The 15,289-nt window shown below is 36.4% G+C and overlaps 1 protein-coding gene across 2 annotated transcripts in view; it reads right to left on the bottom strand.

The window, feature by feature from the left end:
• DIAPH3 (diaphanous related formin 3) overlaps positions 1 to 15,289 on the bottom strand; it is a 512,593-nt gene that overhangs the window by 440,144 nt on the left and 57,160 nt on the right. For both annotated transcript variants that reach the window (XM_033177601.1, XM_033177602.1), the window contains one exon: positions 1,356 to 1,460. In XM_033177601.1, coding sequence (XP_033033492.1) covers positions 1,356 to 1,460 — 105 coding nt within the window. The remainder of the gene's footprint in view (positions 1 to 1,355; positions 1,461 to 15,289) is intronic.

The raw sequence follows: 15,289 nt of genomic DNA, 5'->3' as shown, positions 1-15,289 counted from the left end.
GTCTCCCAAGTAGCCAGGACTACAGGATCTCATCACCATATCCAGCTAATTTCTTTTTCTGGTTGAGACAAAGTTTCACTATGTTGTCTAGGCTGCTTTCAAACTCCTAGCCTCAAGAGGTCCTTCCACCTTGACATCTCAAACCACCATGCCTGCCCATTTAACTCTGATAATGAGTCCACTATGTAGGTATTCCCATTTTATGGTAAGGAAATTGAGAATCAAAGAGGTAAAATAAGATTTCCAAGGTCAGGCAGAGATACATAAGCAGATCCAAAACACCAGAGCTCTGACTCTTAACCGACCAATACCAATTTGTGATATATAAGTATCATTAAAGGACAAAGGCAATTAGTATCAGTATCATAGTAGCAGGGATACAGAGTCCATCTATACAAAGAGCTAAAAAAAAGCACAGTACTCATAGTGATTTCTATACCTGAAGAGCAAATTGCCAAAACATGAGACATGTTTAAAAATTAAACATCACTTGTGTCTTTCTTCCAAAAGAAATACCTCAGAGTCACTGGTCTAGCAGATAAACGTAGTTAAAGTATAAATAACTTATGTTCTTGTAACCTGAACTTAGGTTAAAATACATAAGGAAAACTAGTGTGTTAAGCTACTTTTTCCTAATCCAATTCTGTTGTAAATTGAGCCAAAATCATTTTCTACTGTCTTTCTACTGATTGCTTCTTCATTGGCTTCCATTTTATATTTTTCATCCAATCCATTTATTCACAATTTGTATATGACTAGTCAAGCTCATTTGTTTTCCCATGAAATAAATGCAATTGATTCTGTGTGCCAGTCATGGTTTCTTAGACATTTAGTCATTACTTCCGCCCACATATTTCATGTGTCTCTAGAAAATTGGCAGCCACATAGAGGCATAATGCTCCTTTTAATACCAACATTTATAATTTGTTACAAGATAATTTTATTCATAGGGAGATTCACATTACTAAGATACACTTCTAAGCCACTATTATGTACCTTGATGTAGACAGTAAAATCAGTCTCACTTTTCTATAATGCAAATATCACTCTGATTTATAAGTGACATTAAAAATCAATGACTATATTAATTCACTAATAAGAAAAGGTGACAGAGTAGTCCCCCCACAGTGTTTCTTAGCAATGTAACTAGCTAAAAAACACAAGCAGCTTAAAAGTTGTAAGATGAGAAATATTTTTAATTTAAACAAATGTATAATACTTGTGCCCTTAATTATATATTCAGAAGCCCTCTGATTACAGTTGCCCACAACCTTAAGCACTTCATTAAACAAATGTGTTGTTTTCCATATTAAAACATGTTCGGCAGTATTTTTCAACTTGACAGTTTTACTTACTGTCTTAGAAGCAGTATTAATGTACTGCATCACCATTTCTTTTTTGATACTGAAGTCTTTTTCCCGCAATGGTGCCTTTTTATCTTCATTTAAATTCATATCTTCCTGGAAAACACAATTAAAATGCCTCAGTTTAGAATCTAAGTAGAGCAGCAATTCTACATGCACTACGAATGGAAAAATCAATAATTTGTGACTAAAGCAGCATTAATTGTTTTGGAATGATTTACGTGTAGTTCTGCCTGAAGGAAGGAGAGAAAAAAGAGCTGGAGAGGGAGAGAAGAAAGTATTCTAGATCATTTTAACAGGTAAAATACTTACCAAAAGAACTTTTAAAATTCACAGCAGGCAAATAAAATTATATTCACATCACTATAGATAATTAGACAGTTGCAGATTTCTGCCATTCATAAGGTCATTAGGATTCACAATTTCAATATATTTATGTATTTTTACAACAGCTGCACCTGAAGCTATCTTGCACTTGCTTTGAAAGAGCTGCGTGTGAGTCATAAAAAATAAAAAGTAAATAAACCAACCAAGTTTCAGATTCTGACAGCCGCAAGCACATATCAAATATCCAGTACTGATTCCAGCAAAGGACAAAGCACTTTCTAGTTTTGTCTTTTCCCTACTCTTATCAAAAATGTTAACTAGTTAACTTATTGAATGTTCTAAGTTACATAAAAGTTGTACTTATAAAAACAGCTACCACCTAAAATCGAACATTTCTCAACAGCACCAACCAAAATAAGGGTTTAAGTAACCAAGATCTTGCTACAGGCTTATTTTTAACTAAAAATTCAAGTCAGGTATACATCCACATAAATATATGAATTGCTCTTAATTAAGCTGCTGAAGTAAGAGGCTGTTCTGGCAAAGGAAAGGGCGTCTGAGGTAAGACAGAAATGGCTAAAGGAGAAGGGCAGCTCAAATGAATGTCCTCATGAACTTAGCCCTGAGTCATTTGTAATGTGCAATGTAAAATATCTGAATGTATATAAACTTCGTATCTACTCAGAATGGATCATAAAATTCAGGACTTTGGATCACCTATGGAGCCTAGCAAGTTAAATTTCTTACAGATTTTATAAGGGTGCTACATTAATCAAACACTGTAGTTTATGTCTTTAGCTGACTCAATTCTTGGCTACCAAACCCTTCAAGCTCTTAAAAGTCAAAATTCCCTTCATTTTACCTTGATAGAAATATTTAAGATCTTAGAAGCTGTTCCATTTGACACTACAATAAAAGGTAGTAATTAGTAAAGTCACTTTTGCTGTTTTAGTTAGAAACACCCAATTGTGTGAATCAAGGTTTGTTTTGTTTCGTTTTTCTTGTCTAAGCTAGTGAGGGAAGGCTCAGTAGGCCGTAATACGACACAGGAAGCATTTTGGAAATTTTGGAAACTTCTTGAGGCATGTTAGTTGTCACAATAATTGAGGTGATGCTACCAGCATTTACAGGGGTAGCATCACAGTTTGACCTGTACAGTAAAAACTACCTTGTGCCCCACAGAGAGATTCACATACCTTAAAAAGAGAGAGAGAAAGAATCCTCCTTAATTAAGCCTAATTCAATGGAACTGTTGCAGGACAGGTGAGCCCCAAATCTGGGGCTTAGCCCAGCGGGGCTCATGCCTTCATCATAGAAAGAATTCAAAGGCAAGGTGGTGTTACACAGCAACCTTTTATCGAATGGTACTGCTCCTTGCGGAGCAGGGCTAACTCACAGGCAGTGTGCCCAGAGTCAGCAATGTATGGGCTCTTGGCAACTGTAATTATACTCACTTAAACCCACTTAGCCATATGCAAATTAGGAGGTGGGTCAATGTAAATTATTATTTAGAATTTTCTAGGAAAGGGGTGGTAACTTCTGGGCCATTGCCATGGCATTTGTAAATTGTCATGGAGCTCGTGGGAGTGTCTTATACTAATGAGTAATGAGGGCAGCTAGGGATTGCTTTTGCCCCATCTGCCAGTTTTTGCTGTTTTTTTTTTTTTTTATACTTTAGTCTGTCTGGACCAGTTTCTGTTTTGATCAGCAGTGTTGTGACTAGAAAACACGTTCTGTCAGTCTCCTATTCCAGAAATAGATGTAAAACGTTAAATGATTACGTATTAAATACTTTATATTGCATGGTTTTACTTTACTGAATTTTCCAAGAATCAAACTATTCTGTAAATTATAGTTACACTGTGCTTTTTTTAAGCTTTACCAATACTTGTGCTTCATCTCTGAAATGTAGATGTCCCAGGGAAATACTGTTTGTGGTATCTGAATCCCCAAAACAGCACAACTATATCAATCTACCAATCTACAATGCCACTTCTATACTCACAGAGGTATGAAGCAGAGATTCAAGAGTGTGAATTTACTATACCTTCTTGAGTAGTCATGGCCAATTGTTTAAATTGAAATACATATTTTTATTATATAGTACAGTAAGACAAATTGATGTTCTTAATTTATGAACATAGGTAACATTATCCACAAAGAATTTCACTGGAAGAAAGTAATGAGATAGTTAGGGGATAATTGTTATAAAACGTGGGGGAACCTGAGAGCACTGGGAAATTATGTTTTAAATTATTCACTGTATTTTTATTTTCAGGCTAATGGCCAAACATTATCCAGTCTCTTTAGTAAATTAAAATACTTAATATATACAGAATATCAAAAAACAGAAAGTCCTTTAGTTATGGCTGACTGAAATAAAACTTCAAGGTGAGTAGGAGAAAGAATTTTTTACAAAGGCCTCTGCTTTCTTTTTGGAAACACATCTTCATGATAACACCAGTTCATACACAAAAGTGGTTGTGATGGTTAACTTTGGGGGTTGGTTAATTTTAGGTTAATCTTCTGGCTTAAAGTATACCCATATAGTTGGTAAAGCATTATCTCTAGGTATGCCTTTCAGAAGAGATTGGCAGTTGAATCAGTGGACTGAGTAAGGAAGATCCGCCCTCAATGTGGGCAGGCACCATCTAATCAGCTGAAAGCTTGAATAGAACAAAAAGGCAGAAGGAAGGCTAAGTCTCCTTCTCTCTTCTGGAAATGGGACAAACTTCTTCTGCCCTTGGACATCAGAACTACAGGTTCTTCAACCTTTGGGCCCTGGGACTTCCACTAGTGGCACTCTCCCTGGAGTTCTCAGGCCTTAAGCCACCTCCTCAGCCTCCAACTGAATTACATCAACAACTTCCTTGGTTTTGAAAATTTGGAACCTGAACTGAGCCACGCTGCTGACTTTCCTGGTTCTCCAGCTTGCACATAGCATACTGTAGGACTTCTCACCCTTTATAGTCATGTGAGCCGGTCCTCCTAATAAATCCCCTCTCATAGACAGGCAGACATCCTATTGGTTCTGTTTCTCTGGAGAACTCTGACTAGTACAGTGATACATCTGAAATTAAGGGAAAAACCCAAAGTTCTCCCAGCTGCTTCCAATGGTTTATCCGACCTCTTTTGCCTAAATATGGCACTCACCTTCCTGACAAAAGTGTGATGACAGTCCTAGTGTAAAAAACAAAAAGGAGACAAATAATACTTGCTCTAATTTGGATGATGCCCCATGCAAATCTCATATTTAAAGTTGATCCCCAGTGTTGGAAGTAGGGCCTAGTGGGCGGTGTCTGGGTCATGGATGTAGTTCCCTCATTAATAGATTAACGACCTTCCTGGGGTGGGGGCGACTGAGTTCTTGCCCTATTAATTCCCATGAGAGTAGGCTGTTAATAAGAGTTTGGAACCTCCCCACCACCTTCTCTCTTGCCTCCTCTCGCACCATGTGATCTCTGCACACACCAGCTCCTTCTTGCCTTTCATCATGAGTGGAAGTTCCCGAAGGCCCTCACCAAAAGCAGATGCTGGTCCCATGTTTCTTGTACAGCTTGCAGAATTGAGAGCCAAATAAACCTCTTTTTTAAATTACTTAGTCTCAGGTATTCCTTTATAGCAACATAAAAATGGATTAAGACAATACTACAAAACAAAAAAAGTTTGGAATCAATTACATAACACCCTAAACCTTTGTGGGATACCCACTAGGCATGTAACTTCATCTAACAGGTCATTCTCCATATGTCCAGGAGGAAATGGCACTTGAAAGAGTAAGAAAAGCTCTGCCCTTTAAAAAAGAAAAATGAGAGAGAGAGAAAAAGAAATAAGGGGGCAATAGAGAGAAAATATGAGTGAAAGCATTAGGGGTACGGTATTTTTAGAATATATTTTGAATTTCTATTTATGGAAAACAAGGCTGAAAGAAGAAAACTCCATGAGGCAGTGGCACTTAACTTCAGGGAGTCACAAAGTCCTTAGAAAATTTATTGGGAGGTTTTTTTCCTAAAAAACGCATATCCATATTTTATGTTGCAATTCCAGAAGGGTTAAGCATCTCCCAAGGCTATCTAAGAAACTAGACTTGGGAAAAGTCAGTGGGGGAGAAGTGAGCAAGTCATCATTTTTTATGCTTCTTAGTTTATATTTCCTCAAAATTATCATGTTGTATCTCCATTATCTAAGGTCAGTTTCCCTTAAAAGCAAAGCCTGAAACAGGGATTCAGGTGTAGGTGGGGCTGCTCTCAGGATAGAGTAAAGGAGGTAAGACAAAAGAGGAAAAAGACATACTAAAGGTGGCCTCTGGTGGATTCTCACTTCACCCTGAAATGCACCACAGTCAGGATAACCTGGTAGCAGAAACCAGCCTCGACAACCTCAAGTTAGTCATTAGCTGCAGAATCCTAGTTCTGATGAGGGCAAATCTCTGGAGAAAGGGGCATCTATGAGCCATTAGAAGCCAATGCTCATCACCTGGGGCATGGGTGCACCAACCTGGTAAAAAGGAGCTGGGGGGGGGGTACCCACAGTACCCACTATACCATCTGAAAATAATTTACTTGATATTAAAATAAGACTTCTTTCAAATTGAACTGAATAAATATAGAAACACATATAGATGACCTTAAAAAAAAAGACAATATAAACTATTGTGTATTAACAGATCCTTCCATTCAAACACAGGTCAGTAAAACATGCTGTTTTACTGTGCTACCACACTGCATAGGTACAAAATGACACTGCAGACACAGATTGTAAAACAGCTCTAAAATGGCCATTTACCTCAATCTATCAGTATGCCGATACATATACGTATCTCATTAAATATCTATTACAGGTAAAATATTGAACAGGAAATACAAAGAAAACATAAATACATAAGGCTCAGTGAGTAATCTGAATGAGGTTAAAATTTCCATGGATGTATGAAATAAATCTCTACCCTTTAAATGGAAAAATCTTATCAACTGGCTATCGGGCTGAATATATCTCATTCAAAAACATTATTTGACAAGTCACCTATCCAAAATTTTAATCTGTCTGAAGAGCATATTATTGTTTTTGATGTTAAAGTTCTATTAACATGTTAGCAATATACATTATGAATTATCTCATTTATAGTACTTCCTAATATACTGATGTTCAACTTACACTGGGGTTATGTCCCAAAAAAGCCATTAAAAATTGAAATGCAGAAATGCATTTAATACACCTAACCTACTGCATGTCACAGCTCAGCCTAGCCTCCCTTAAACGTGCTCAGAACACTTACATTGGCCTGCAGGTAGACAAAATCATCTAACACAAATGCTATTTTATAATAACATTTTGAATACAGAGATGCACATTTTGTAGACATGGTGGGATGCAAACACACAAAGCACAATATCCAAAAAATGCTGGGGACACAGTATAGTGAGCCGTTCAGCCTAATGACTGCATGGCTGACAGGGGAGCTGCAACTCTCAGTTTCTGCCCCACATTACACGAGTGTCAGACTGCATATAGCTAGCCTAGGAAAAGACCAAAATTCAAAATTTGAAGTACAGTCTCTACCAAATCCATGTTGCTTTCACCACTGTAAAGTTGAAAAATTGTGAAGTCAAACTGCTATATGTTGGGGACCACCTGTAAATGTGTAGACACAGTTTTGACAGGGGAAACTGAGAGTTGCAACATCAAAAAAATAGTTTTCCTTTGGCCAATTACTTTCTAACTAAAATCTATACCTAAACGGAATCACTGTGCTGTTTTACTGTGCTAATCTGACTAGTACTAGGAATAGATTTCAGAAGTAGAATAGTTGGAAAACTTTTTTTTTCATTCAATACATGGGAACACAGCTATGTCATCCAAAAAGACCAGAATTAGAAAGACCCAATTAGTGTGGTACCAGAAAGTAAGAAGATGGAAGGAAGGAAGGAAGGAAGGAAGGAAGGAAGGAAGGAAGGAAGGGAGGGAGGGAGGGAGGGAGGGAGGGAGGGAGGGAGGGAGGGAGGGAGGGAGGGAAGGAAGGAAGGAAGGAAGGAAGGAAGGAAGGAAGGAAGGAAGGAGGGAAGGAAAGGAGGAAGGAAGTCAAAAGGACATGAGCCAAACTGCAAGAACTGTTAAGTGGCCAAAACTAGAACAATTTGAAAAATAAAATGATATTATTAGATTAAAACCTAAAAAGCAAAATAAATTGCGGAGATACTTTAAGACTGTGCAGATATCCTTTTTCTCCTTAATTACAGAGGGAAAATACTAACTTTACAAGGGAGGAAGCTGGCAGACACCACCTTAACAAAGTTGTCCAGGCTAGCACCACCAGTAATAGGATATACTGATATTTCAAACCTCCAGCTATGACATAATGAGAAGGGTGACCACCTCTGTGGTATTCGTACCAAAATATACCTCAATCTAATCACAAGGAAAAAAGAAATCAGGCAAACCCAAATTAAGAGCACCCTACAAAATAACTAACCCTAATTCTTCAGAAGTATCAAGGTCATAAAAGATAAGAAACTGTCATTGACTGAAGGAGGCATGACAAATAAATGCAAGATGTGATCCTGGATTAGATTCTAGAAGGGAAAAAAAAGGACATGGGTGGGAAAACTGGCAAAATCTGAAGCAAGTCTGTAGTTTAGTTAGTAATATTATCTCAGTATTCAATTCTTAGTTTTAATAATTGTACTAATGTTACATAAGATGTAAACATTAGGGTTAGTTGGGTGAAAGGTATACAAGAATTCTCTATACTATTTTTGCAATTCTTTTGTAAGTCTAAAATTATTTCAAAATAAAAAGTTATTTTAAAAGACTAAATTAAAATATTTTAATAGTAGAACTTTTTATAAATCATTTGGGGTAAAAAAAGAAAAACAGAATATCATTGTTAAAAAAAAAAAAAAAAAGATTTTTTTTTTATATTCCCTAAATAAAAAGAAGAGGTTTGTAGAATATTCGGCTATAGTAAATACACACTGAATTGAAGGAGGAAAGGAGACTAACGAAACCACAATCAAGACAAATCCAAGGGTCCTGAGAGGAAGGGTTAAGTAGGTCAGACACAGGTAACAGAATTCCATTCAAAACACAAACTTCTCCAACTGTTTACATTTCCTCCTATTTTCATTCCAAACCTGCTCTGTGCACTGACCTTCTCACCCATTCTCCCAGAACCATTTTACAAAGACCTCTAGTACCCCTGTAATCTTAAAACATGGTCAAATTCTTGAGCCAGGCACTGTGCTAAACATTTATAAGCATTAATTAATCCTCAGTAACTTGAGGTATGTCCTCTTTATTGAGGCGAGAGCTGAGGTTTAGGAAAATTTTGGAAGTTGACCATGTTCTTTAACTTAGATTTAAACTCTGTTCTATCTTATCTCCCTCATTCTTATTTCCATATTATTTATCTATGTTATCATCTAAAATCCGATTTCCCTGGGGCTAGTACCATCTAACTGAACATGTCCACTGCCATCAACTTGGGTTGATTCCTCTGTCACTCCACACCTTGCTATCACCCACAATGGACCTAGAGCAAGCTTGTCCAGCTCGCACCCAGGACAGTTTTGAATGTGGCCCTACACAAATTCGAATACTTTCTAATAATCTCATAATGTTTTACAAAAGTGTTAGTGTATTTTAGTTGTGGTCCAAGACAAGTCTTCTTCTTCCAGTGTGGCTCAGGGAAGCCAAAAGACTGGGCACCCCTGCCCTAGAGTGTCCTTGGCTTCCTCGCCAATGCAACCTCCACTTCCACTGTCCTCAGCTACAGTTCTAATGACCACATCTGTACCTTTTCATTATCTAAAACCTGCTCCGCCACAGGCACCATCAGAATCTCCATAATCCTTATCTCTGACCTCAATCTTCCATCTTGTCACTTCTCCCACTCCCAAACCACTTTTTCTTGGCCCCAATAAAAACCTCCAGTTTTTTGACCCTTCCATTTTCTTCCAATGCAGGCCACTGTTGATTCATCAATTCTTACAACATTTATGGAAAATCCTACTAGTCTCTCTTTTCACATTTCATACGGTACTTATTTCAAACCCTAGCTATTTTCCAGGAGCTATGAAACTACTACTTCTGCCTATCACTCTCAGTAAATAAATTTCAATTCCCTTTATGAAAAGAAAGCTATAATTCCATTTCCTTCTGTTTTACCATTTTATTTGCACACTAATATCTTTCCCTACCCAACCAATGCATCTATCCAAAGACATTCCTATTCATTTCTGCTCGAGATCCCCTTTCCTCCCACCTCCAAAAAGGGCATTACACGTCTATTATCCTCTTCTATTTTATTTCACTAAATTCTCTCAGTTGGTTGAGTATCAATATATAAGCAAGTTAATCTTTAATGGATCAAAATTAAACAAAAAAACTTCCCTCAACTCTGGCTCTTTATATGTAACTCTCTGTTTTCTCCCTCACAGATAACATTTAAAAGAAATATTTCTATATATGCTGCCTCCTTCACTGTGCATGGAACACAATGGTCACTTTTTAAATATTTCCTAAATAAAGAAGATGACAGAAAAGTTCTCAAACAGAATTTGCTCATCCTATTTTAGGACAAACATATGAGATGCAGGTAATCTTCTGGGAGATGGAACTGAAGCTGGAGATGATACAGCCTCAGACTAGAACACTGAGCAATTGCTGCTCCTAAGATTCTCAAGAATCTTCAGATAACACCGATGGGAATAAGTTCCAACTCTGGAGGTAGAAATCTTCAGGTCGTGGCACTGACACAGAGATGGCCAAGCTAAAATCCACCACTTTTCCAGGGAACACTAGCAGAACCACACTAAACCTCAGTGGCCTAGAACATAGTCAATATAACAACTGACCCCTGCCAAGCAGTACCTGGTTGAGGAATGAATGGGGTCAAGGTCCCTTCCAGACTCACTCCATCATCCCTTCCAAACTTCCAAACTTGTGACCTTGTATGGTGCTGTGTCCATCCAGAATGAAAGCATACACCTGTTTTGTAACTTGCGCAAGGACACCAAATTAGTCAGCAGCAGCCCTGACCTGGAAACCAGGTCAAGCAAGTAACTTTTAAGACATTCCCAAACAGTCTTCCCACAAGTTGCATGGGGTCAGAAGTTCCCACACACCAGCAAACTGCCAGTTTGCTACTGCTTTTAGGGACCCTAAGTCCCTACTAGACTGATTTTTTAAAAATAGTACAAAATAAATATTTTTCACATTTTATTGGAAAAACAGAGGGGGAAAATATGTAATTTAGTACCTGTGCACATACATGCAACTTATTGGAGCACTAAGGCACAATCAAGCAGAGAAGAGCAAGGAGAGAGCAGACATTTTTCCAACTGAATTACACACATTAGACTCAATATTTTCATTCATGGCTGTGGATTTTACAAGACAGCATGCTCATTAAATTTACATACATCAAGTTGAGCAGGACAGTTAACACTATGGAGAGTCAGATTAAATTTAAAATGATTGACTATTTGCAGAATTAAGTGAATATATACAAGCAGCAAGTTGCTGAAGATGGTCAGGTGGAAGGATATTCAACCAAAAAGGAAAAACACTACAGACAGGCAGAGCATGACTAGCATTACAAAATGGATACGGGAAATACAGTATTATAATGGAACAATAAGCATAATGTTGGAAGATAAAAATTGGAAGCACTGCCATAGCAAAACCAAACATTTATTCATACTAAGTCAACAGCAATCATCTAATTTCAATAACATTATGTTTTGTTTTAGGGGTTAAAGCCAACATAATTATTCTTGGTAGCAGTCTCTGTTTTGCTAGCATTATATTATTAAAGCCACAAATTGGTTAAGCATCTTAAGAGGTCCACAATGATCCCCTAATTTCCCCTCTTGTGACAGAGCTCAACATCATATAAGCACAATTTTATCCAGAGTTCTGCTAAAAGTGTAATTCTGTTCTTAACTACATTTGAATTCATCTTTGACATCACACAATATCAAATGGTCAAGCTTTTCATTACACTAAGGTTTTTACTACCATGAAAGGCTCAGTGCCAAATTAAAAAAACAGAAGATTTCATGACCTCATTCAGGGTCATTATACACTGTCGAATAGGGCAGACTAAATGAATCTCATCTAGTTCTGCAATTTAATAAATTTTATTCTTAGATTGTGTTTAGACATAATTAGAAAACTAAAAGATAAATACTACCAAGAACCTGGAACTTAAAATTAACTTTATTACTACTTTTCTATATTCAAGATGTCTATAAATACATTGAGGCTATAAAAAAGCTTAAAACAGCTATAAAATATTTTGCCTATGAGCTTTACTATGTCCTTATAGTAAACCTTTAAATAATCATTTTTAACATAAATGTGATTATTAAAAAGTTATATTTTTTGCTTTTACCATAAGTGGGGTTGAAATTCCACCGTATTATCCAGTAGACACTGGATTATTCAATTCCCATTAAAATTAAAAGAAAGTCAGATGGCTGGCTCATTAATAGAACAGCAGCCAAAGAATGACATTTACCCAGAGATTGGTAATGAACTCATAAACACTACTTTTTGGCCAAATATTCTAACTGGAGAATATGGGAAGAGTGTAAACTATCTTAATTGAAAAACAAATTTCAGTTTATCCTAATGTAGTATCAAGGAACACACACACACACACACACACACACACACAGACATACACAATGAGAAAATAAGAAATTTAAATATCACTTTTCTTTCATACACTGTAAATTTTAGCAGAACACACAAGAAGTGAGCTGAATATTCAGAAAGCTGCACAACTCTAATTTATTTTGGAATGTAACCTTGCCAGAATTGTTCAAGTATATGCATAAGCACCTACAATCACAGACAACTGTTGTGTAATCCTACAGATAAGAACATTGCCAGTGATTGGCCAGGCGTGGTGGTTCATGCCTGTAATTCCCAGCACTTTGGGAGGCCGAGGCCAGCGGATCACGAGGTCAGGAGATCGAGACCATCCCGGCTAACACGGTGAAATCCCGTCTCTACTAAAAATACAAAAAAATCAGCCAGGAGTGGTAGCGGGAGCCTGTAGTCCCAGCTACTTGGGAGGCTGAGGCAGGAGAATGGCATGAAGCCAGAAGGCGGAGCTTGCAGTGAGCTGAGATCGCACCACAGTACTCCATCCAGCCTGGACAGAGCGAGACTCCATCTCAAAAAAAAAAAAAAAAAAAAAACCACTACCAGTGATGAAAAAGGACCTTCATTCATATATTTGTTTTTCAACTTTTCTAAGTAAATGATAATTTCTTCATAAATTACATAAAGGATAAAATGGTCATTTGACTTAAGATACAACTTTTTTCTTAAGGCCAACTTTTTTACAGAAGAAAACATGACTGAGAAAAGGCCTTCACAGGTATACACAAATAATTGCCTGCACAGCTCCTAATTGGTGAAACAGCATGCTGAAATATTACCATAACATTTATCCCTTTAAAATTCCTCCCTCTAACCATTTTAGTGGTGCTAAAAAATCCCACCAGGCAAAATCCAATACACCTAAATCATTTATTTTCTTATTTATCTGGATCTAGAAGAAACAACTAAACATTAACATTATCCCCCTGACAAACACAACCCATGAATCAACTTGATAATTGCCTTGAACTACTATACTCTCTCCCTCTTCCTCTTCATACTTGGGTTATTATTTGGATTGCTTTTAAACCACCTTTCCCTGAATTTTTCAATTTCTACTCAATGGAGAGGGAAAACAGTGACAAGTAATAAATCAGAACAAAGCATTCCCACAGAACCTCTCTCATTTTATCTAGTCAAGCCTTAATATACGTTTTTAGTTTGTAAGAAATAGAAAATGTTCATGATATAGGAAAGTAGAGTTGTAAAGAATACTAATACTTGAAATAAGCTGCTGGTAGAAATCTACGGTTGTTAATAAACACTTAAGAGAACACAAAGGGGTCTTTGTTGGTTTTTCTTTTCATTCAGACCCTTGGTTGACCCTTAAGATATTCCTTGCACACTCAACACAATAGGTATTCATTTATTTGACCAATGTAATAGCTATGCGTAAGTTTTTAACACCAAGAATTAAAGAGAATAAAGAAAGAAAGAAAAATTGCCATTAGTATGTACCCTAAGAGTAGCAATATGGAATAAGCTTAGCAAGATGAATCTTCCCCACCTCTATACCGAAAATATCAAAAGAACATGGTCATATCTGATTTTTATCGGTTCACCTGAGCTCTTCTTTTCTCCTCTGGAAAAAGGGCTCTTAGATATTAAGGTTTATTATACAGTTGCAGTGACTAAGACAACAGACATAAATGCAGAATTAGACAAACCAACTGATGGACAAAAATCAAACCTCAGAAACAAACCCACATGTGCAAAAACTTGATCTATAACACTAGAGATATTACAAATCATAAAAGAGAATGAACTATTCAAATAAATGCTGTTGGAAAAACTATGTGGAAAAAAATTGGATCCAGATCTCACATCAGGCATAGAGATATATATTTCTAATAATTTTAAATGAAAATATAGGAGAATGGATTTATGATGTCAGGATAGCTTTCTTCAATAATATACAAAAAGGACAAACCATAAAAAGCTTGATAAATTTGACCACAATTTTACATTTTTGTACTTCAGCTCCCCCACTAACAAAAGTAAAAAGACAAGATTCGGACTAGGACAAGATATTTGCAACACATAAAAACTGAACACATGAGTATTATTCTGGCTATATGGGAAATTCTACAAATCAATATGAAAAAGATGGAAATCTCAAACAACAAAATGAGCAAAAATATAAACAGGAAATTCACAGAAGAGTAAACCAAAGGGCCAATAAGCATGTGAAAAGATGTTCGGACACATTTATAATCAGAAAAATATAAATCTTTAAAGTATGAGATATCCTGTTCACATTTGTTTACTTGCAAAACTTAAAAAGTCTAATACTAATGCAAATCGGGATGTTCTACAAATCAACCAGCTGCAATCTTCAAAACTGTCAAATTCATAAAATACAAGGAAACATAGGAACTATTCCAGACTGAAGAAGATTTTAAACACGTAACTGAATGCAACATATGATTCTGAACTAGATTATTTTGTTATAAAGAGCATATTGATACTATTGGTAAAACTTTAATAGTGTCTGAGGTAGAAATTGATTAGTGTTAACTTTCTGATTTTGGTGGTTGTATTGTGATTATATAGAAGGAAGTCCTTACTTGTAGAAAATATACACTAAAGTATTAGAGGATTGTGGGGCATTGAATCAGCAATTTACCAACAACTATCTCAGAAGAAAAAAGGTTTTGTTCCATACAACTGTATTCTTATATAGAAAAAAAAAAAAGGAAAGTTTCTTTAATGTATGGGACCAAAACTATTGGATTCAGGGTACTGTTCACCTCAGGGAAGAAAAGAAGATAAAAGTGGGAATTAGAAGAATTACAAAAGGGAGTTCAATTATACCTGTGGTTGTATTTTTAATATTATGTTCTATATTTTTGGTATGCCTGAAATACTGTATAATTAAAAAAAACACTGCAGGACAAAATTAGATTCCACTCTATGTTATACACGGA

This window comes from Trachypithecus francoisi, unplaced genomic scaffold (genome assembly GCF_009764315.1).
Source record: "Trachypithecus francoisi isolate TF-2019V2 unplaced genomic scaffold, Tfra_2.0 Lachesis_group18, whole genome shotgun sequence".
In the NCBI taxonomy this organism is placed as follows: domain Eukaryota; kingdom Metazoa; phylum Chordata; class Mammalia; order Primates; family Cercopithecidae; genus Trachypithecus; species Trachypithecus francoisi.
The sequence above is the reverse complement of the archived record's forward strand: the minus strand, read 5'-3'. Positions and strand labels throughout refer to the sequence as shown.